The 23,431-nt window shown below is 46.5% G+C and overlaps 1 protein-coding gene across 1 annotated transcript in view; it reads right to left on the reverse strand.

Annotated features, from left to right (window-relative positions):
• Positions 1 to 1,145: 1,145 nt before the first annotated feature.
• BARX2 (BARX homeobox 2) overlaps positions 1,146 to 23,431 on the reverse strand; it is a 32,241-nt gene continuing 9,955 nt past the window's right edge. Inside the window, exons 2-4 of the mRNA XM_065697270.1 lie at positions 5,522 to 5,819; positions 3,305 to 3,389; positions 1,146 to 2,247 (exon numbers count right to left, since the gene is read on the reverse strand). Coding sequence (XP_065553342.1) covers positions 1,996 to 2,247; positions 3,305 to 3,389; positions 5,522 to 5,819 — 635 coding nt within the window. The 3' untranslated portion in view covers positions 1,146 to 1,995. The remainder of the gene's footprint in view (positions 2,248 to 3,304; positions 3,390 to 5,521; positions 5,820 to 23,431) is intronic.

Genomic DNA, 23,431 nt, shown 5'->3' on the forward strand with positions numbered 1-23,431 from the left:
CAAGAACAACAGAGGATGACTGTGGGTTTCAGAGACCATCTCATCTAATGCCTGTACAAACAGGCCATAGGCCCCGTCTCAACTCAATGCCATTTCAAGTCCAATAGATACGGTTGAACTAAAGCACAGCTCTGGAAAGGAAAAGAAAGACATGACAATGAGAAAAGACCCCCACAGATCAAGGAATGTGCAACAACATCCTGTACAGGAACCCCAGACAAGCCACCCTTGCCTCTCCCTGTGCCTATCACCGAATCCTGCCAGGTTCAAAGACAAATTTGGAAGCATTTTCACGGCAGCAGAAAGATTTCGTAGCTCACAGCCTGCATCTTCAACACAACAGGCAAGAGGGAAACCTATCCCGCTTCCATCCCTGCCAGTAAAAAGCAGCTAAATGGTATCAAATGCCTGGGATTTCCCAAGGTTCTTCCAAACGAGCATTGCCCAACTCCGGTGCATTTGTTTTAGGTTTCGGTGTAAACCTGTAGATTGCACTTAAATCTGTAGATGCCTCTTCAAAGTTGATTACTATGCATGAAATACACAGCGAGTGGAGCAATGTCCCACCCTGGCTCTGCTGAAGTCAGCTGGAGTTTTGCCATGTCAGTATTACCTGATGCAGATGCACGTGCCACAGCAGAGCTAATCCAGAGGTGGGGTTAAAGTCTTTCAAACCCCATTGAGCAAGAAACTGGGGGGTGCAGGGGGTTTGTGGGGTGATAAGAAATCCCTTCTCCCCACTCCTTGGATAAGGCACTCGAGATCTATGTGTGTGAACTGTCACCACCACCCCAAAAAAGGGGATACTAAATCATCTTCACAGGAGCACCAAGACCCACGAATGGGGTGTTCGTAGCCAGAACACCAGTGCTCTCATTCCGACACGTCCATCTGCACCCAGTGACAAGGTGGCATTACCAACACCCCCCTCACCTACCTCAACAAGGTGCTACAAGGAAGTCTGCCCAGCGCTTGCTACACAGGAGTGTTACGGAAAGTCTGATGACTCCCATTTTCTCCAGGGTTTGTTAGAACAGGCAAGCCTAGCCCACAAAAAGTCTCTGTCTAGCACTGAAAGAGAAACAACAACAACTGGTTTATTTAGATATTTCATTTTTAATTAAAAAATAAAGGTTATCTGAATACATCTCTTGCAGCCTTTGGGCAAAATGCACCCTTAACAAGACTTTATGAAACACGATGCACGTCTATTCTTGGCACACATCTTAGACAAATGTGAACTTTCCGCAGCAACTTCTTCAATCCATCCTTCTCCCAAAGCCCTGGAAACATTTAAGTGTTCTTTAGAAAAAATCCTGACAAGAATTAGAAGTGGGCCCGAAGCAACAATCCCAGCTCCAAGCATCCCAAAGCTTTTGGAGCTGACTCAAATCCAAACCCATCCTCTCATTCGAAGTTTTAGCCTGGATCACTGCAAATCCATAGACATGGCACCCAACCGACCACGAGAGATGAAACCTGGATGCTGAACCCGGTGTGGATCTCGCTTCAGAAGCTTTGATCTTTACACTGGGCCAAAGCAAAGCGATGGGACTGAGCTCCCTCCCGAAATGGTTTGGAGTAGGGCCCATCCCGAACACAAATAAGTGCTGGTTACACAACGAAATGGTGCTATCAGAGCTCCCCATTTCTTCGCTCTCCCTGATCTGAGACCAGACCAAGGGCTCAGTTCATCTGCACTACTTTAAAAGGCAAGGATAAAGTTAAGCTATCACACCGACCCCTCCAGCACAGTCCCAGCACGGTCCTTCTCCCACCATGGCCCATGATGGCTGATTCCCAAAGGCACAAAGTGACCAATCTTTAGACTTATACACAAGGTCTACATATATATATATATATTTATATATATATGTACACACACACAATTACATACATATTTAAATATATATATACATATATATATATATTTGGTTTTGGTTCTTCTCTTTAATATTTCTTTTTGCTTTTCTTTTCCTCTCTTTTCTTCCCCTTTTAACTTGATGGTGTAGTCTCCTCTGAGGAGGGCTCTGGTATATGTTCTGGAGGCTCCTCTGTCTCCAAAGAGACTTCTGGCTTCTCCTCTGTCAGTTTAGGCTCCTTGGGGGCTTGAGATCCCTCCAGCTCCTGACTCTGAGCCTGACTGTTCATTTTCTCTTCTGCTTCTATCTCTTCCGAGGTGGGAATGGAGTTTTTCTTTGGACGGCCTTTGGGCTTTGTTGGAGCTTCCTGTCCACCCTTCAGCACCTGGAGCAATGAGATGAACCATCAGGATCAATGTGAACTCTGCCGCTGTGAGACACCCTTCAGGGAAGGATGAACCTCGGCTTTGACCTCAAAAGTGAATCCGTGGTCACCGTTTCAGCCTGCATTCATGGAGCGAGTTCACCCATTTTCTCATGGAAATCGAATGAAATGCAAGCGTTATCAGCAAGGACACCCAGAACTCTGGAGGTCTTTAAGTCAGGTCCTACCGGAAGCCCAAGAGCAACCCAGGCATGCAGTCCTCATCACTACGGACAGAAGATTTAGTTCCTTTCCTGAGTGTTTGCTTTATTCCAAGCCCAAGTCTTGGAATGAGACCCCTCTCATCTGAGTAAGAGGTGGGAGTCAGCAAGCCAGGTCTGATCCTATGTTTAATTCCCTCTCCCTTCACACCATCGCTGCAGCAATAAGACACTTCCAAAGATCTGTATCCAAGCTAATCCCGGATTTAAGTGGCAGTAACTTCTGCAGCTGTCACACACATTCAGAGATAGGGTCTAGAACTGCACCTCCTCTGCCAGATCAGAATACGTAAACATCTCCACTTGAGAATGTCACAGCATCATGGTTTCCACCAGGATTTATTGGACACTTGTCCTTTCTAAAAGCATTTTAACTGGAAAAGGGCCACGAAGCTGTGAAGAAGTGAAAGACATGAAGATATGAAAAGCAAGAACTAATGATATTAGCTCTCAAAACTGCACTGGTTTCCATGGAACAGCACAATCCTTTTTGTCTATGCACATAACCTATCGCACAAGCATTAACAGCCCAGGGATGCTAAAAGTGCAGAGGGAGATATTTTGGTTCTTCCCTCTGTTCTGTCTTCATTTCTTTCACCCCTTTGCTTTGTATCCTTTCTACTGCCTAAGGGCCCCTCTAGCCCACCAGGCTGCAGGATGAATACCTGAAGAACAAGGAATGTCTCTAAGGAAAGTGACCAAGAATAAACCAAAACTGGATCTCAACAGACACAGGTCACTGACACCGTGCTCAGCTTCCAGATCCGTTCTTAAGGATGATGGAATGAACCACTTACCATTTTCTTCCACTTCATCCTACGGTTCTGGTACCACGTCTTCACCTGCAGCTGTGTCAGCCCCAGCGACTGGGCTAAGTCCAACCTTGGAGACAAAAGAGACACTGAAAAGAGTTGACAGAGGACAAGAAGAGCTGAGATGCTCTGGCACAGTTGCTGGTACACCACAGCCCTGATAAACAGGTCTATGGTGTCTGAAGCAACCACCTAAGAACCAAGACACTCAGCATCAGTCTGCTCTTTGCATCCTATTTCTTCTTCACTACCCACATAATAGGGGTATTAATACTTTCTCATTTCTCACAGAGTAGTAGTACATCTAAATCTATGAATTCCTTCTGCATTCTGCTATTATAGGCAATTCAGGCTTATAAATGAATTTATTATTTGCGTGCTTAGCTTAAGGCTATATGTGGCAGACAGCCCATAATCCTGATTCATCCTCCACAAATCTCCAACCTATGCAAGCTCCTCCGAGACCATTCATTATTTCTATATTAAAACCCAGGATATGAAGCAAATGCAGCTCAAAGTAACTCTTTATCCTTCCCCACAGGTGATAGCTCCATGCATCTGGCAGTTTTGTCATGGAGTTGCGCAACGGATGGAGCTGGAAATCCTCAGCCACGCTGGGTAAGGGCCCCATAGAGTCACGCAAGTCCTGCAGGTGGGACAGCTCCAGCCCAGAGCCACGTTCCAATGTGTTCTGGACTGCGTGAGCTTCCTGGCAAGTCATTCCTGACCTTTGGATAGGGTAAAACAAACCATCAAGGCCAAGTTTTCCATAATGAAACTTCAGTTTCAGGTGGGCTCTTAGGGCAATAGACTCACCCTCCTATTCACAAACACCTACATACCCGCAGCAGCTTGCTGTCGAACTCACGCATGGATTCATGGCTCGCCCCCACTGTGGATTCACTCCAGACCTACAGGCTTGGTCTGCCCACTGCCTATGCCACTACTTAACATCTGAGAGATATCCCATTGACTTCAAGACACTGTTATGTGAAAAGGAGAATCTAGCAGAGAGGCATTACCCTGTTGTGCTGCATTCCCTTTCTGCTACTGAACCAGGTGCTTCAGTTGCTCTGCCACGGGTACAGTCTTGTACCCGAATCACAACCCATCGCTTTGCTATCACGTTTCCAGCCATGAGTTGACAGACAAAACCTGCTTGACTCATTCTTCTTGCCTCAGTGCACATGTCTGATCATACTTTGTGACCTGTTACCAGCTCTTGCCACACACATTAGGGTAACCAGCATTGCCTAGAAACCCAAGGAAACAAACAGAGGGGAAGTGGTACATGGACAGGAATTGCTCATCAGCCTCAAACATGTCCAAAGCCAAGGAACAGTCATATGATAATATTAATTAACAGCCTCGAGTGCTTCATCAACAGGGTCAACCACCTGGTTATGTGAAGCTGTGAGGAGTCAGCACAGGAGCATTAGGAGCTCTGACACTGTGTGATACGGCCTGGCCAAGCCGGTGCAATTTGGTGACAGGCAGAATGAGCAGAGAATGTCATCTTCAAGTTAAATACTGGAGCACTGGCACCTGTGGAGTTCAAGGCCTGGTGTACCTTCCAAACCCTCTCTAGGTTTACAGACCTCATAGGAATTGGACAGGTCTTTCTCCCATCATTTCAATTTGCAGAATAGGATCCAAAGCCTCTTCAAAAAGCTAAAGCCTCTCCGTAGTCTGGTTTCTCCACATGGTACCAAGTAGTCCCCAAGAACTTCCCTTTTCCTTCAAAAAGACAACGTACTTGCAAGTGCCTTCACAAGGGCAAGGTAGCTTTCAACTCTCTGCAACCTCGGATGTGTTTTCCGAGCTGCTGGAAAAGCCACCACCTTCTCACTGAATTGCTGCCCAAGTGTGGCAGACAGGCTTCACCTTTCTGTCATGAGCAGCAGGAATGGGAAAGACCCAGTTCCTTCTGTTCAGTACTTTGCCTGTCCCTGAGCATGGATGCCTGCTAGCAAGCACATACATCACCATGTGGCCTTTCCATTGAGATAATCTATCTGTGGAAAAGTTATCTATCCCAAGAAAAGCCTTGGAATTGAGTCTGGTCACCTACCCACTGGCCAATGGCAGAGGCATCTTTGTGGAACCAGAAGGCAGCACACTACAGTAAGGATGGGAAGAGCTGAGCAGGTCCAGAGCAGCCCTTTAGCTCATCCCTTTTCCTAGTGTAAGAGTCTGACCTACCTGTCAGGGGTAGAGAGATACTTCTGCTTCTGGAACTTCTTCTCCAAGCCCATCAGCTGGAGCTCAGTGAAGATGGTCCTGCTCCGGCGTGGCTTCTTCAGCCGAGGTGTGGGCTGCTCTGCCTCCGACTCGCTGCTGCCATGGGTCTCACTGGCTGGTGCCTCGGAGCTGGCAGTGCCCGATGGGGTCTGGGCCGGCAGCACGCGGGAGCTGGTGGCAGCAGGGACGAGGTGAGGGACCACGGAGGGCTGCCGGGCGATGACGGAGATGAGAGGGTACGCCCGCAGAGAAGGGGAGCCTGGCAGGGGAGGAAACAGAGGGGGATAAAGGCCAGTTCAGTGGCAGTGTGGTAATGGGAGCACTGGAGAGAGTAGGGAGAGAGGAATACCTTTCCCGACTCTGCCCTAATGACCACAAGCAAATCAATTCCCTCTCTGGATCTGTTCCTTCTCCCTTCATAGGTTTCCTTGGGCTGGGCATCTTGACGTGCATATCTCTAGTACAGGGAAAGGAAGGCCTGTGCTTCCATTGATGACTAGTTTTTTAGTAGCTATTATAACACTCGCCATTGAAGTCATCTGATTGCCACAAGAGATTAAATTCCAAGCAAACGATGACATCTACCCCCGTTCCTGCAAGTCTGCTTCTCTCTGAACACTAGCATGGGGTTCACTTAAGATAATTACCTATTCTTCCCTTACAAGCAACAGACAGTGGAGTTCGAGTCACAACTCCTCTCATCCTTTAGTAGGCAACTGAGGGTTACCTACTAACCAGATAGATGAGGCACACTTTCATCCTCTGCTGTCTACACTGACCATACAGGCAGATGAGGATGAACAGATCAGAAGCAAAGCTCTTCACTGACTCTTAACTCCACATCCAACCAGTTGATAGCAGCCCTAAAGCCAAACCAGCCATTCTCCTCCAGTCCCTGAAGGCGAGGGCCATTCTGGGGTGACAAATCTAAATGTCCCCTAACACTACAGGAAGTTCTGATTCACAGCAGACCTGAATTTACAGCTATAGACAGGTCTCTGCTCAGTGCACAAGAGTACTCCCTACAACTCTGCAACCAAACTGCACAGCCTTGGGCTGCTCTGTACCTCCGTTGGCCTCATTTGCAGGATGGAAGCAGCCCTCCTTACCTACTCCACTGGAGGTAAAACATGGATTAAAATTGAATGTACATAAAGGATTCCGAGATCTTTAGATAAATGGTGTTGTGGAAAGGAACACCTTGCACCAGCAGGCCTGACTGGGCAACTCTTCATGTGAATCACCACTAATGAAAATGATCTGTAGGCCTCAATGACTTTATTTTGGTGAGTAACTTGTTGCAGTGGAAGTAAGGAGCTGTCAGTTTGGCCTGTTGATGACCTTATATATATATAATGTAAGGTCATCAGCATATATATACACCTATATGAGGGTATTCTTACCCTCCTCCCCTGAGTGAAGGGTTGCAATGGCACAAATCAGGTCCCAGGCACCGAGTACGTCAAGGAATCACAAAGCTTATTGATTATCACTTCCCTCCACAACCATTGCAAGCTGTGCAAAATCCAGCCACCTACAAAGCAAGCTTGGAAAACTACTGCCAAAACGCTTTAAATCCCAGCAGACTGGGATTTAAACAAGACTGGGATTGCAAACTGGGGTTTAGGCGGACTGGGGTTTAAGCCTTGCTTTCTCCTCCACATCTCTGCAATGCCAAATATCAAGCTGTCTCCATTGATTTTAAAACAAAGCACCAAAGAAGCTCTTGAGAGATGATATCGGAATTTCCAGGCAACCTTTGGCTGGTGCAAAAATCGACCTTTTCTTTCTGCAGCTCTTTTGCAGCTGTCCTACAGCATCACCAAGGACCCTGCCAGGAATTCTGCCTCAATCTAAAACCTCGGTGGCTGCTCCAAGACCATGCATTGGGATAGAGTGCCCTGGCTTTTGCTTTACGCTACTAATGCTGCCCTCACTGATATTCATGTACCCAGCTACGCAAAAGGTAAAACAGATCCAGCTCCCATAGCCTATATCCAGAAGTCCTTTGCAGGAACCTGAAGCCACCTTTACCATAAGAGATGTTCCTAGGGGAGCGATGAGGTTTGTCAATGGGATTTGGCTCTTCTGCTCTTGTTCACAGAGGCTAAATGAGAAGAGACTTCACAGACCCCAGTTCCAACCTGCTCTGCATAAGGAGACTGAAAAGTGATGCCCAAGCTTTACATACCTTAAAGGAGGGGATCCTGTCTTACTGCATCCCCTTATCCTGCTGTTAGGGGGTCCTGATTCAAACCATCCCATCACAGAGCTCCTGCTCCTCTGCAGGTTCATTCTCTGAGCCTTATCTCACAGCCTGAAACCTGTCCTTGCTTACGGGTGGCTTTTGGCACCAGATCACTGGTTAGTTGATACTTTTACCCTTGTACCCCTGTATATTTGTAGTACGGCTCTCCATAAACCACAAGATTACTAAGGAGTAATAAATCAGCAGAGCTCAGAAGCCCCTGCAACGCTCAAAGTGACCAAAACCAAAGGCATTCTTACAAGGAACCCTCTTCAAGGGAGATCAGCAACAGGTATTTGATATCAGAGCAATCAGAATCATAGAACCAATGGTTTGGAAAGGAACGTTAAGGCTCATCCAGTTCCAACCTCCTGCCATAGGCAGGGACACTTTCCACTAGACCAGGTTGCTCAAATATCAGGGATATTTGCTTTCCTGTACGGCATGGAAACAGCATGTGGGACTGCCTGGAGTAGGGGGAGGCTTGCTATAATGGTCCCAAAGCTTAAGATCTGCCTCAGTCAAGCAGAGGGAAGTGTCTTCAGGCTATTTTCCTAACAATCAGGTAGGATGGGGAACAAAAGAAGTGCTTCACTCCTTCCACGATGGGCAGCGAGAACATGGCTGGTCCTGCAGAGCAGAATTGGCTGGGTTTAGAGAAGCAGATGACATTGGAGCATTGGAGTTGTTCAGGTCCACGCTTCCAAGTGCTGAGCACCTGAATGGGGGGATACATTTCCCAAACATTCAGCAGCCAGCAGCTGTGAGCTGGCCAAGTGCTCAGAAAAGCTCAGCACGGGCTTATTTTTGGTGCCCACGTCAGGACACTGATTTCCTTACTGCTGTTCTACTCCTGCGCTACTAGGAGTAGAGGCAACTGCTGGGTTGCCTCGAGCTCCAGGTGGTGAACAGATTGGGGAGGCTGCTGACACCAAGTGTCTTGGATTTGTTTATCATTTGTGCTTGAAAGAGAAGCCTTTGCTTATGGTTTGACCCTAACAGTTGCGACGGTGCTTTTAGAAACCACTGTAAACAATGAAGGCATCTGCTGATGTTCAGCCCAGCCGTGTACAAGACTTCTCAGCTTTCTGCCCTCAGCCTGATGAGGACACAGGATGGGTAGGGCACAGGATAAGGACAGCTTTTAGAGAAAAGGGTTGAGGTTGTTGCTGGCCAGAAAAGGGGCAATGCTTCAGCACTGAACTCTCCTTGCAGGTAGAGGAAACCAGAAAGAGCCTCCACAGTGCCCTAGCTAGTTGCTATATCACGAAGAAACAAGCCTAAGTTCAATGTCCTCTTCTGGATATAGTCATCCCAGAGATCAAAGGTAGCTGGAGTTGAGCCAGCCCATTGTCTCTAGGTACACTATTAACATGACGCCCCTTAAACCATCCATACAGTTCTTACCCTGATAAAGCCTTTGCTTCCAAAGGCTATGAAATCTGAGGCTAGATCTAAGTTCCACATCCCCCAGAATTCAAACGGTATGGTGAGAATGGGATAATTTCTTAATCTTCAACAAATTAAATGCTGGCAAGCAGCTCTTGTCTGCTCAGCACTGTTGTGACATGCTCTGTCTCCCAAAACGGGATGGAATGGAAATGGAGTGCCCTGCCTTTCAGAACAGCTTCAGCTAAACCCAAACTTCTGCATTGTGCCTGAGCACCTATTCCAATCCTGACCCACTGCTCCTTTGTGCTTGAAAACCAAAACGAAGCCCCAAAAAGACAGAAAAGGAGGAATTAAGGCAGCAACACGCACCGAGCACTTTGCTGTTTCCACCTAAAACAATCAAGAGGCAGCACAGTCAAGTGTTAGATTGAGATGAGCTCTTAGGCAAAAGCTCTGCCCTGTGAGGGTGCTGAGGCGCTGGCACAGGGTGCCCAGAGAAGCTGTGGCTGCCCCATCCCTGGCAGTGCTCAAGGCCAGGTTGGACACAGGGGCTTGGAACAAGCTGCTCCAGTGGAAGGGGTCCCTGCCTGTGGCAGGGTTTGGAACTGGATGAGCTTTAAGGTCCCTTCCAACTCAAACCATTCTACTCTGGGACATATTCTGAGCACCAGACATGACGCAGTCGGTACCACCACGACACCAGATTGCCTTTTAATTAAAAAGAAATACTTCAAACACATATTTTCCCCTCCTTTTCCCCCTTTCCCCTCCTCCCTGGCTGACTTTCAAGCCCATCAGACGACAGACCGGAGGGAAGAGAAAAGGGAAAGCACTAATTAATTGCACTGTTTGACTGCCGGCAATGGCAGAACAATTTTCCTCCTAGGCAAATTCAGCTAATGCTGGTTTGGAAAGGAAGGAAAAGGAAGGAATGATTTATGGGTAAGCTCCTCTTGGCAGGGCAGCCCCGCTCAGAGGCAGAATGAAATCTCACTCAGAACAGGCTGCAGTGAAAGGTAAATAATGAAAGAAAACGAACTTACGACTCAGGAAGGTCTATAAATCTGTCGTCTCCTGAGTGTCAAAACAAAAGCAAACCAAGAAGGAGTTGAGTTCATTTGGGAAAGAACTTCATTTTGCTGAAGGAACGGGCAGCCTACTGGAAGGACCGAAGCAAAGGAGGCAAAAGCAGCAAGGAAGCATCGAGAATGAGTCGAACCATAGAGCTGGTTTAGGGGACAGGGCATTACATCTACTTTATCCACCACAGATCCCCAAAAGTAGACATTTGCCAGCCAGGCCATTCCCACTGACCTGGTACAGTCCAGAAACTCAGGACCCAACTGGTTAAAGACACCGGCCAAATACCCACTGTGCGCCCCAGGACACAGGATGTCCTCTCAGGTTGGTGTGGGCTCCTTTGCCTTATGGTTGCTAGAGCTAGGTCAATGGACCAGAGACCTAACAAGACCTTCAGCAAGGGCTGTGCTCTTTCTCCTCAGCTTCCTCAGGCACCACTGCGTGGACCTGTCACCTCTCTTGCCCATCAGAAACCCCACTGAGGGTAGTGAAGCAATTCCTGCTCTCAGGGTAGACCATACCCCATGTGTTATATTACCCAATAACACACAAAACCCTCCCCTTAACCCACCGTGTAAGTAAAACCCCACACGCATTTACTCTTAATGTCTTCCTTAAGCTCCACATTATGACTATGAGAAGGCAGCCTGCATCAGGTTCTTCCAAGATCAGTGCTGTGCTCCACCAAGTGCCTTGATAAGGACATAAAGGCAAAAGGAAAAAGAACAGCAACGGGTTGTGCATATACCAGGCAAATTCATTTCCCCTTGGGAACAAGTGCTTAGGAAAAGGTTCAAGGGAAATAACCAGGACTCCAGGAAGGGTAAATAGTCCCTTCCCGGATGCCCACTGGAGTGCTGCCATTAACAAACACTTGGATCCTAAGTTACAAGATTACCTGGGTGCCATTTATGCTCTGCAGCATGGTGCTGTGCACAGATCCAGGATGCTGTCTCCCGAATGGGAAGCAGCACAGCCGTGCCAGGCTATGATTGCACCTGAGCTAATTATGGCCTGAGGAGAGGTGGGCTAATTAGGTTGTGAACAATGTGTTGACAGCCTGACAGTTTCCAAGACATGAGTTGGGTGTATTTGCACAGCGCAGTCCTTGCAACACGCTGATGCAGATGGGCTTTCAGAGCTAGCTACCCCTCTTTGTGTCCTCTTAACGGGCTGCAAGTCCAGGCATGGCCACAGTCTTCCTGAAGCTGTCCCCTGCACAAGTCAACCGAGCCTCAAGCTCAGAGGTGGTACCTAATTATGGATGTCAAGGTTTTTAGCATCCCTATCAAACAAAGCTCGGCCAGAAAGGTGGTGACAGATAATTCATCAGGAATCCTTCCTATCAGCAGTGCAGACATTGATTCTCTTCTCATTCTTTCCACTTGTACTGTACAACAACCCTACAGAGCCTACCCTCGTTGAGAACTGAAATAACTGGAAAACCTGCATGGGATCCTCTGACCCTTTTGAAGTGCCATTCTTCAGCTCTATAATCTGATCTTTCTTGCCTATTGCATATTAAATAGGAATGCTGGAACTGGGAAGGCTTGAGAGTTATCTTGGTTGCCATTCCTTTTCTCCAGCATCTCAGCATCCAAAGCTCGGTCACCTGAGAGTTAGTGCCACTTTGGGAGATGAGATTTGTCTTTGGTTTTGTTTCTTTTCCTACTAGCTCTCTTTTTCTTTGGTTACATGAGGAAACCTTTCATAGATAAGCTAAAGGCTCTGCATATGAGCAGAGGTGAAGGGTTTGAAGGCTTCCAAAAAGAACTCAAGACTCAGCCCAAATGCACAGGGCAGATATTTCCATGGGAATCAGCAGTGCCTCAGTGGCTACAGGAAAGCAAAGCTTTCTTCCCTGAAACCGAAGTGCAGAGCCGGAGCATGAGGAGACACCGTGGTGCTCCGAAACAGCACGCAGCGAGACTCCCTGGAGTGAAGTCTAAGTGCTCCTCAAAGACTGCAGGTGCAGTTCACACTGCATCCCATTTCCACTTCAACTGAATGAACTATAATAGCCTGACAAAGACTATGAGACTTGCTATACTAAAGGCAGCCCAGCTACACGGCCAGAAGACCCCTTGGTAGCAAATGGCTTCTCTCCCTTGTGGAAGAATCCAAGTCCATGGCAAAATGCCCATCAGCTCCAGTGGAGCCAGGATTTCACCCGCCTGTGTCCACAGAAGGAAAACAGAGAAGAAAGGAAAAAAATCAGTGCAGCTAATTTTAGCACAGCTAAAATGATCCTTTTTTGGAGAGCTGAAGGCCAGTTCCTCGGGAGTCTGCACCTTCTGTGATGAACCAAGTGGAAGTGGGGGGGGAAAGCAGCACCTTTTCAAATGGTGATTTCTGACAACAGCTTCTTAGCTGGGTGAAAAATAGGGCTCATCCGTGCGTCCCATTTCACCTTCCCCAGGCACATTAGAGCACAGTCCCTGTATTGGTTTTGAGTGGGTTTCCAGCTATATCAGTTGCAAACAAAACCACTGGTGTCCGTAAATGCTGACTTCAATTGAATGTAATGTATTACAGCTAAACGCTCCTCCTCAAAGCATCTCTTACCATGCAGCTGAGCCCCGTTTCCTCAGTGAGACCCAGGTTTTCCCTTCCAAGCCTGTCCCCGTTAGCGATTCATCAACGTAATGTTTCAGTCTAACTTCTCCATAATAACAGTAATGAATAAGCGTGAATGCATGTGAAGCATGCGTGCCGCAGGCCTGCACAAAAACCAACCAGAAAGATAATTAATCCTCACTTAATAATGACATTTGATGCTCATGTTGTGCTTTTTCACATGTTTAAGGCACTGTACGCGCAGTCAGTAATTGGCCCTGAACAGGCGCTGAGCCTGAAGGAGAACTTGCCTCACTCCCTGCTCCAGAGGCAGGATGTGGATGCGGGGTGATTATAACCTTATAACCACAACCCAAACACTCACCCACAGTGCCAGTGTCTCCAGGGATGCCAGATCCCTAAAGCATGGCACCAGGGTTCTTCTGGCAGGGCTGGCGATAACCACTCTACCAAACTGGTGTTGCTGAGGGCTGTACTGGTGGGGCAGGAGATAGGAATTCATGTTGAACTGGGAGCCCTGGGGGTGCTGCTATCCTGGGGCGAATCACTCTGCTTCCTGTTATCACAGGATAGCACTGCTGAGCTTCTGAACTGCTGGAAAGGTGGAAGCAAGCACCTCCTTGGTGCTATGCGTTGTTCTCCTTCCCTTTCTTCCAGGCTGTCTGTCAAACAGCGGAGTGTGCCAGGACCTTGTCAGATCCTCAGTGAAGAGGAAAATTTATATATAAAGAAGATTATTACTTTTTTAGAGAAGCATTTAAAGCTTCGATTTGGCCAGCACTCAAGAAATCCTTTGGAGCAAATGTAATAGCACTCCGGCTTCATCAGCGGAGGATGAATCAGAACAACACGCACCACTGCTCTATTCTGAATTATCCTGCTTCACGTATTCAAACAGCAACCTGCCTCTTGAAGGTTTTGACTCAAATCCATTTCGAGCATGGCTCTGAGAATTGCTGATCTTTGAGGACAGAGGAAAAGGATTCTGCCTGAGACTCCTCATCTTGAGCAGATGATCCCTTTCAATCCTACTCAGTGGGAAAGCAAGTGCTCTGAACCCAAGTAGATCTGTCCTAATATCTCCTATTAGGATATCTGGGCCCAAGGCCATCATGACAGGAAACAGATCCAAATGGATTGGTGGGTTTGGACATGAACCTGCAGTCCAGCCCCTTACAGTTTGAACTCTGAGGGAGCTCTAAGACCAGGCCACACGAGTCTCAGAGAAGTAAAGATGATCGCCATAAAGGATATCTGATGTCTTTTATGATCTCCATAAAGGATATCTGATGTCCTTTATGATCTCCATAAAGGAGAGCGCCCAGATGGTGCAGGAAAGTTGTTGGGATACAAGCCACCAGCTCATTTACAGTGTCTGTATCAAGGGATGCTCTGGCTCCACTAAGCCAACTTCAAGCTGAAGCTTTTGCTTTTGAACTAAGTCATGTTAAATACTTCAGCCAAGTGTTCCCTTCATTACCAAGGATAAGACTCAACTCTAGAGCTCATTACTCACTGGATCCAGGTTTAGCAAGAAAAGTAGCCAAAAGATTACAGAATCAAACAGCTAGAATAGATTTATAGGCAGTCTCTGGTCACCTCTATTGGGGTGGAGGAAAAACACTGCACCAAGATGACACAGCTTTCAGGGTGCTGAAGTTTAAGATGTCTTTCCTAATGATGGCCAGACGACCAGACATCTTGGGACATGGGGAAGAAACGTAGGAGTCCAAATCCAACCCTCTGTCCGGATGGTATCACTGGTCAAGGACCAGGATTTGGACTTGGATGAAGAAACAGAGCTGAGAGGGTACAGTTTTAGTGGAAGGATACGTCACGTTCTGTTCTTTACAGTGCTCCCTATCTCTTGCTGGTCAGGATTCGAGTCTATATGGACTCTGGACTGACATTATGACCATTCTTACATCCTTCCACATTTGGTGGATGAATCTTGCCCTCTCTCAGGATTTCAGAGTTTCTGTGCAAGTTCAAACGCACAATGCCATGTGTGCGTAAACCAATCGGCCCTTTACTTCCTGCTCCATTAATGATTGTCACAACAGCCATAAGCAAGCACTAGCCTTGGACAGCTGACTGGCCCTGCACACAAAAGCACTCTTCAGGTTTCTCAAGCCCACCCTTGTGTGAGCTCCAGCAAAAAGCTTCCCATAAATATCACTACCTCTTCCTGCTCCCAGCCTCTAAAACACTCTGGTGAGTGACACATGAAGAAAGAGAGTTCAATTGTTGCTGAACAGCAGACTGTGTAAATTTGGCCTGATGGATCTTTTGGAAAGTGCTTTTTTCCCTCTGGGGAGAATAGTGGATCAGTGTTTAAAACACACAGACATCCCCCTCTTCTCCTCCACACAATGAAAGGGGGACTTCACCAAGCACCAGTGTTAACCTCAAAGAGACCTGTCACGTCTTTGCCAAGTCTTTGACTCCTCTAACTGTGGCTTATCATCTCAAGGGTTGCTTTATTAATAACCTTGCCCCCATCAGGACATGTTTAGCAGAGAGGTTGGTCTCTCTGAGCTGCTTTATAGGACTCTTTGATCTTGCATCTGCCCTAACAGAGAGAAAACTCATCTCTGTTTCCTCTATGGACGAAAATAAACTCTGGGGATGGTTTGGCTGAACAGCTGCACAAACAATGCCATTTAGAAGGATGCAAATGAGACACGAGCGGGTTTTGTTCACAGCCTGTCTCCCCTTTGTGTTTGCCAATTAGATTGGTGATCTTCACCCAGCTCTTATGCCTGGGCTGAGGAGGAGAGACACATCCAGGGAATAAAGCTACGCATAATGCACATCACAGGAAGGTGAAACCCTATTATCATAGCCTATAGCACCTTGGAATAAGGATTTCCTCCAAACCTGATCTTTTTGGTTGAAGAAGCTGACAAAGACTATGTCACAGCTTCCACCGGCACAGGGCATGGCTATTTTTAATCCCTCCACATCAAATAACAGCGCACCCATGTCACCCCATGGACTGAATCTTAACCCAAACAGAATGAATCAAGGAGAGCCAAGCTTTCACTTTTTGGACGGGGAAAAGAAAAAGGAAGTCATAGAATCCCAGAGTGGTTTGGGTTGGAAAGGACCTTAAAGCTCATCCAGCTCATGTTCCTGCGACGGGCAGGGACACCTTCCACTAGAGCAGGTTGCTCCAAACCCCATCCAACCTGGCCTTGAACACTGCAAGGGATGGGGCAGCCACAGCTTCTCTGGGCACTACAACAAAAATACAGGTGAATTTCCAGTTTATAGACAGCTTTCATTGCAAACTGTCCTGCAACACTGCAAAAAATCACTGCTGGCCACTTCAATCCCAAATCAGCTTCCTTGACTTTGTATAACGTAGGCATTATACAAAGTTAGTCATGACCTGAAGGTGTTGCAAGAACCCCCAGTCATTTGGCTTTGTCACTGCCTCTACCTGCAGCTGTGACTATCCAGTATGGACACGGGGAGGCGGGATGCTTCCATCAGTCTCCAGGCAAGCTGATGCACTTCTGCATCTGCACTTCATTAGCCAGGCTAATGAGGACAAGGAAAGCCGCATTCACTGCCACAGACATCATGGAAAGATCATGTCAGATGACAGCATTATACCGCAGAGTACAGCCGGTGGGTGAAGATACAAGCAGAGCAGATAAGGCAGATAGGGGGTTGGTGTGCAGTAAGCAACAAGCAGAACAGCCAACTGCTGGAGAAGGACCTAGAGGACTCCTAACAGTAGCCAAACCCACCCTACACCCAAACCTGCAGAGCCCCCAGCATCAACACCAGTCTGATGTATAGTAACTGAGACCCAGCCCATTCGTTTCAGGGTGGGTGGTGGTTCGTTTCTTTTCAGCTGAAGCATAAAACAAGTTTCACTCCTATTGAAACTCATCTCGCCTCAACCAGCAAGCTCAAAAATGTCTCAAGGATGGGCACTCTCACACTGGTCACACCCTGAGTAAGCAGTTGCATGAGAAAAACCTTCGAGCTGCAAAGCACTTCAGGGGCATGCAAGCACTTCTGGGTCAGGAAAGTGGTGACAAGGGTTGCCCAGCTGCCAGGCTGCCTCCTATGGCACTGGTAGAAGGATGAGCCAGAAATTCCAGTTGGTGAGCTCTAGCTGTCCCAGTCTCCGATGAATCCGAGCCCTCGCTCACGCCAGACATTGGTGCGCTGGGGTTTTTTCGCTTCTGATAGGAAGTCAGCCAAGGAGACACTCTTTGCACATCTCCAGACAAATACAGCTTAGACTTAGGGTGGAAAATAGGCTCTAATTAATCATCACAAGGGACTGAATTAGGTTTCTACAGCGCTCAAATTGTGAATGAATGCCATTATGGATAGACATGATGGAAGGACACATTCCTGACAGCTCCAACACAGAACCATAAACATGCCCCTACAAACAATTTAGGGATCCAGATGGGAAACCCTCCCTCACCCTGAGGTTTGGAGAGCTTTGAGGCAAAGCTTGGGTGATCCCTCATCTCTGCTTCCCATCAGCACACCTATTTACCTCCGATTCTCTTTGCGCACCCGTCACTGAGGAATGCAGCATTGCCATGTTCCACAAGTACCTCTCGGGCTTAAGCATCTCATTTAAATGCCAGTCAGGAAAGTCAATAAGCAAAACACAATGCAGCCCTTTCTTCCCTCCACACGGGTGTGGGTGTGCAGTTAGACACAACTCCAGGCTGAAGGGAATGTTGTCTCATTCCCACCACCTTTATTTATCCCCACTTGCTCCATCAAGGACCAAGAGAAGAATGCTCTCTTCACTTAGATGTAGATCTGGGGGGGAAGAGGACATTAGGCACAGTGTTTCCAACCCTGCTACTGCTTTAACACAGGATCTCAGCCACATCCTTGAACCTCATTGTCCTGCTTTCCCCAAGGGCAAGGCGAGGGTGATAATGTTGACCATGTGAGGTGGTTGCATGGCCTGGGAAGCACTCAAAGGGAATCCGTGAAGGGAGACAGAGGTGTGACCATCTCACAGCTGGCTGAAGACATCTCCTATTAACAGACTGCACGAGGTCTGCATTGAGAGCTCTCCTCTGTGTCATTGGATTACGAAATTCCTTAAGGTGCCATTAATATATATGTTAATACTGAAGCCGCGTGTGTATCCTGTTGTTGTGTAACTGGCAGTGTTGCCACAGGAACTCCTCCGGTAATAGGCACGTATGCAGCATGTGGCTTTTCAAACCAAAATAACTCCTCCAGCCTTCCTGTTTGGTTGTTTGAGGGGTCTGTTCGTGTGCTTTAAAGTTCCAAACCAAGATTCTCTGCCAAAGATCATCTAAAGGTCCTTTCCAATCCAAACCATTCTATGGTTCTATGGTCAATGCCATGCCTACAGCTGTCTGTTTCCACCCCAGAAGATCTCCTGGGAAGCCAGATCCAAAGTCTTTCAGTTCATGCAGAGCTTTAGAAAGACTTGAACACTGCAACCTACTTCACTGTCTTGAAATAGATTTTCTCCAATTCAGCCCAGAGTGCTTTTCCCTCTTTCCTTAATAAAGCTATTCTACAGAAATGAAAACCTTGAAGTTAGATGGATGCAATGCTGAACACATACAGCTATAGAGCTGGTTTAATAAAAAGATGACTTCTACATCTAGTTCCTGTATTCAGACCAGCACAAGCACTGCCCCACCACCTTCTTTCCACATATAAAATGGCATAAACGAGGAAAAAAGTACAACTGAAACTAAAGCAACATCAGGAACTTGTAATACAAAAATTGCTTCAAAACAACTAGAGATTTCAAATTATGTTAGTCCTTTACTGAAGCCATCAACCAAAGACAGAGCGAGTTGAAGGCATATGAATAGCTTGCCCCTTCCAAATTTATCAGGTTTCCGATTGACAACACATTCTGACTCCTGTCTGAGCGGGAGGGAACAAAATGAGGATCTAAATTTAAAAGAGACATCATGTATTTGAGTCAAAAGAATTAAACAAATTAATCCAAGTGAGTTGTCTCTGCACACACTGCAGAGAGGCAAAAAAAGAGGCATCATTTTAAGCCTTTTCTCCTCTCTGCAGGTCACCTTTCACTCAACTGTTGAGAACGAACCAGCCTCCCACCAAGACAATAACATCTCATTTCCAGTACTGCTTGGGTGAGGAGCCCACATAAAAATAAATGGCCTCTCCAAGAGGACACATCATCCATCTTCAGCATGTAAAACACAGTCATTAATCACAGCAGCAACCTACTTATTACAGGTATTCAAGCACTGGCAATACAAATGCTTATAAAACAGGGGCTCCTTTCATAATTCCCTGCCCTTGCCTCTCAATAGTTTAGAGGATTAACCCTTTTACAACAAGGGATGGGCAAACTGGTTTTGCCTAATTCCAAACCAACTTGACGTCATGGGTTCGAAAGTTCGGCTTGAACTCAAACCTCATCAGATGCAGTTTGTGCCCATGGGCGGCAGCTCAGGTGGGAGAAAAGGGAAGGAAGACAGTGAAGGAGCACCTTAAAAACCCCAGCAGGCAAGGGCAGAATGCGAGAAGTCCAGTAAAGAGTCAAAGGATGGATAAAAACTGCTAGTGAAGGAGTTGAAACCCCTATGAAGCAATAATCACAGCTTTATCTTAACACCTATCTTAATGCTTTATGTTGGGAAGTCCCTTCCCTCCTACAGACCTCTCTGGCGGGGAAAAGAGATTTAATTTGTGTATCATTAATCCTCCACAGTTAAACAGACACAATCCCCACTGACCATACTACTTTGGGTCTCTCTTGCCTTTCTTAGCAAAGGATTTTACACCACTCCGCGCAGGTGTGCAATGAACCACTGCTTTCCTTTAAATAATGGGAAAGACGAGCATGTAACTGGCTCCACATCACACAGTGAGTCAAGGACAAAGCCAAAGCACCGAACGGCCACTGCAAAGCTCTCCGCTTTTCCAAGGGCTCTGCAGATTCATAAGCTCCGTTCAGTTACCCCGCTTCCCATCAGCGGCATGCCCCAAGCTGCCGGCTAAATGAATGCTCAGCAGAAAACGTTCCGATAGATGCAGTCTGATGCAATTCCTTTTCTTTTCCTACACACCCAAAACTTCTATTGACTTGAAGGAGTAAATAAGAACTGGAAAAAGGGGTGTAAATCAAGAGGTATTGAGAAAAGCAGTATTTGGCCATAACCCGCAGCAGGCAAAACCACACGAGCCTCACTATTTACCGTGTGTTGTAGTAAGTGAGCCAGCTGAATGAAGGAAATTCTTGTGGAGGGGAAGGAAAGGAGTATTTGGGTTTTCTCATAGTGTGCAAACTGGCCCCAGTTTAACCAGAGGCAATAACTTCTCAAACACTTACATTCACTTTGTCATCAACTGGACAAGCATTTCCAGCATCGTCATCGATTACTGGAGGCACATGACCCACAATTGCCTTTGGGGAGAAGAAACATTTTTAGAAGACAAATTAAGAGAGTCCACCACGTTTTAAAGCTACATTAAGAGTCCACCACATTTTCCTAAAGGAAATGGTTTTTCTTCAAGCAAAAATGCCATCAAAGCACTGGGATGAACAAAAACGTTTTCTGTATCTTTCACTGTCCAAAAGGATTTGCTACCCCGTAATTTACTGCAGGAAAATAGCATTCTTATTGCACTGGCATTTGCTCACAAATAAATACAATCACCAGGTAAAACCATTATCACTGGGTTTGCTTTTTGAAAGGTAACACTGAAGTTAAGATCGCTGGTGAGTTAATGTGAGTCAAACACATCACGCCTAGGCTGGACTCGGCAGTCGGTATCTGTGAGGAGGTAATAGTAATGCTCAGGTTTTAAATAGCTGTCAACTGGTTTTAATGCATTTTCACAAGCTGCAACATGACTGTTTGTGCTAATATTGAGAAGGAAGAAATAAAGCATCACAGAAATTAGTTTTCTCAAACATATCCAAGCCACAGACAGTCATCTATTGCTATCACGTTGTCTGCATTGCTTTCATGGCAGCGCCTTTGCTTCCTGATGGGGAAGAAAGCAGGCAGTGTTTTTAACTGGGTTTGTGACACAGAAGTCCTATACCACTATTTATCATGGCTGTATCCCTTTCTCCCGATCAACACTGATGGGTACCACTCTTACCCTTCTCCAAAGAACAGATAGTTCTATTTCATCGTCGCAATCTCTTTAGAAAGTGTTATTGGAAGCTATGAACTGATCCTGCTATTCATAGAGACACATGCAAAACAGAAAATGATAGCAAAAGAAAAAGGCAAAACCACCGTGAAAACTGTGACAGCACAAGAGAAAAGGAAATAATTTGCCAAACGGAGTTTGCCAGGCTGAAAAGGAAGCTCATTTAGCCAGCTAACCAGGTCTGGAGACACTCCATCACTCCCGTGCTAACTGTGCATGCAGCTGAACGGATCCCGTTTTCTGTCCCTCCGGTGCTCTGCCGATACCCGACATTTCTATCCACCACAAAGACCTTTCACAGCGCCAGAGCCGTGTTGTGCCCTCAGTTGAAACGAGGATCAGGCCCCATCTTTCATTTTAAACACAGCTGCTTACGAAGGCAGAAAAGAAACCAGACCAATCCCAAGCCCTGCACAAGTCCTTTCAGCGCCTGGCGTTGACTGGGAGATCGTCTGTCTGCGGGGACGAATTTAGTTCCCTCCGAGAGACGGGGATGACCCCACTTAACAGCTATTCCCTGCTGCGTGCACAGCTCACCATGCCCCAGGCTTCTGGCACATCTTTAGGGATGGCACTGGGGATGGGATGCGGTGCTAAAACCTCCCGAGACAGCCTGCAAATGCAAGCCAGGAAACCCTAGACCTGCCAATCCCGAGCTGCTCCCAGGAGCAGGAGATGCCTTCGAAAGGGACAGCGAGGAGAAATTCTGAGGACAGAATGAAAAGGATCAATCTCGAATTTATAACCAAAAAAATGAAGACATAAATTGCCTTAAATCGGCCTTGTGAATCCCAGTTTAAAAGCTGATCTCGCTGAGGTTCTGAGAACAACACTATATGTCGTTAACCTTGAACACAGCCATAAATCCCTCTTTTTAGCACGGAGGTTATTTCTGTTTAGCTAATATTTTGGGTGCTGTCCATTCTTCAGCTGAGACAAAGATGAATATCCATAACCATTACAGTTTTGAGATGAGCTGATGCAAAAGTTGGAGTGTTTTCTGAGCTGGTACTTACACAAGTAAGCTCTCTAAATCCTCACAATTAGATGAAACAGCACCAGGATTTCTACAATCTCTTCTCAGTCACCTTTCCCATGCAATCTCTGGCCAGCTAGGCTCCGATAGACAGAAATACATCTATGGTACCAATTGCTGCGACATCTCTTCACAACAGGCAGGTGCTGTAGGATTCGGGCACCACACTAAGAGGTCTCCGGCTCCCAGCCGCAAGGAAAAGGGGTTTTCAATAGAGCTGTACAAATAAAACACTCTCCATCTGGGATTTCGTAAATGCTTTTGGTTTAATGTAATTTAAGTGCTAAACTACCTTATAATAATGTGCTTTTAAATGTTTACAGTTCAGGAATAATTGAATTTGACTCATTCTGGCCCTGATCCAGCTACGATTTAATTGACTTCAGTGGGAGTTGGATTGGGCTCTAAGTAATTTTAACTAAAATAATCCACCAATTGTTCCTCACCCACTTCATCAAACTCCTTCCCGTCACTTATGATTGCCCTGTGATTTATTGCAACAAGGTGAAACCAACCCTTCTAACTTCTGGCACGGCCTCCTGTCCCTCAGTGGGGACTTTTACTACTCTCCAGCAACCTACAATGTAAGCAGAAAGCTAAAGAGCACAAGGAAGAGCAGGCGGCAGAGATCCAAACTGCTGAGCACCGGCCTCTGCTGTCACAAAGAGCTTCAAATATCAGCTCCTCCACTCTTTAGTCACCGCAGGAACAAAATGAACTGTTAGCGAAGCTGTCAAGAGGAGGGCTGGAACAAAACAGACAGAAGGGTGAAGCAAAATGTATTCACAACCTCACACAAATGTTTTGTGGGCAAAAAAACCCACCCCCCCAGCCCATTTGCTTCAGACTTGTCACCATTATATTGTTTCAATGATTACGTTCCCCATTTCTATTTCAGGGGGACTTTTCACGTTTTTCCCTTTTTTAAGGTGTCTGAATCAATGCAAGGCAGGGAAACAGGCCTTCCTAAAGACGTATGATGTTATGCACTTACACATATGTGTTATGTACGGCATGCAAGTAGATATTTTCCATCAGAAAGTGCCACCACTGCTAATTTTGTGTCTAAGATAAAAGGTTAATCTGAAACAGAGCACCCTATTTAAGTAACCACAAACGTATCGCACACATTTCTCTGTCTTCTGAAAGAAAGGAGATGCTTTTATTAAGGCTTTACCCCTTCCTTGCGCTTACACAAGGGTGTTTTGGTTTTGAATGTACAGACGTAGGCAGCTGTACACTAGATGTGGCAATAGGTACCTGTAAACTCAAAGCTACAGGGACCTGTTCTTGCTCCAACATTAGTCCTAAAGATGCCTATTAAAATTTAATTCAGTTTTGGATTTAAGTCCCGGATAAA

Source organism: Lathamus discolor, chromosome 17, assembly GCF_037157495.1.
Source record: "Lathamus discolor isolate bLatDis1 chromosome 17, bLatDis1.hap1, whole genome shotgun sequence".
Taxonomy (NCBI): domain Eukaryota; kingdom Metazoa; phylum Chordata; class Aves; order Psittaciformes; family Psittacidae; genus Lathamus; species Lathamus discolor.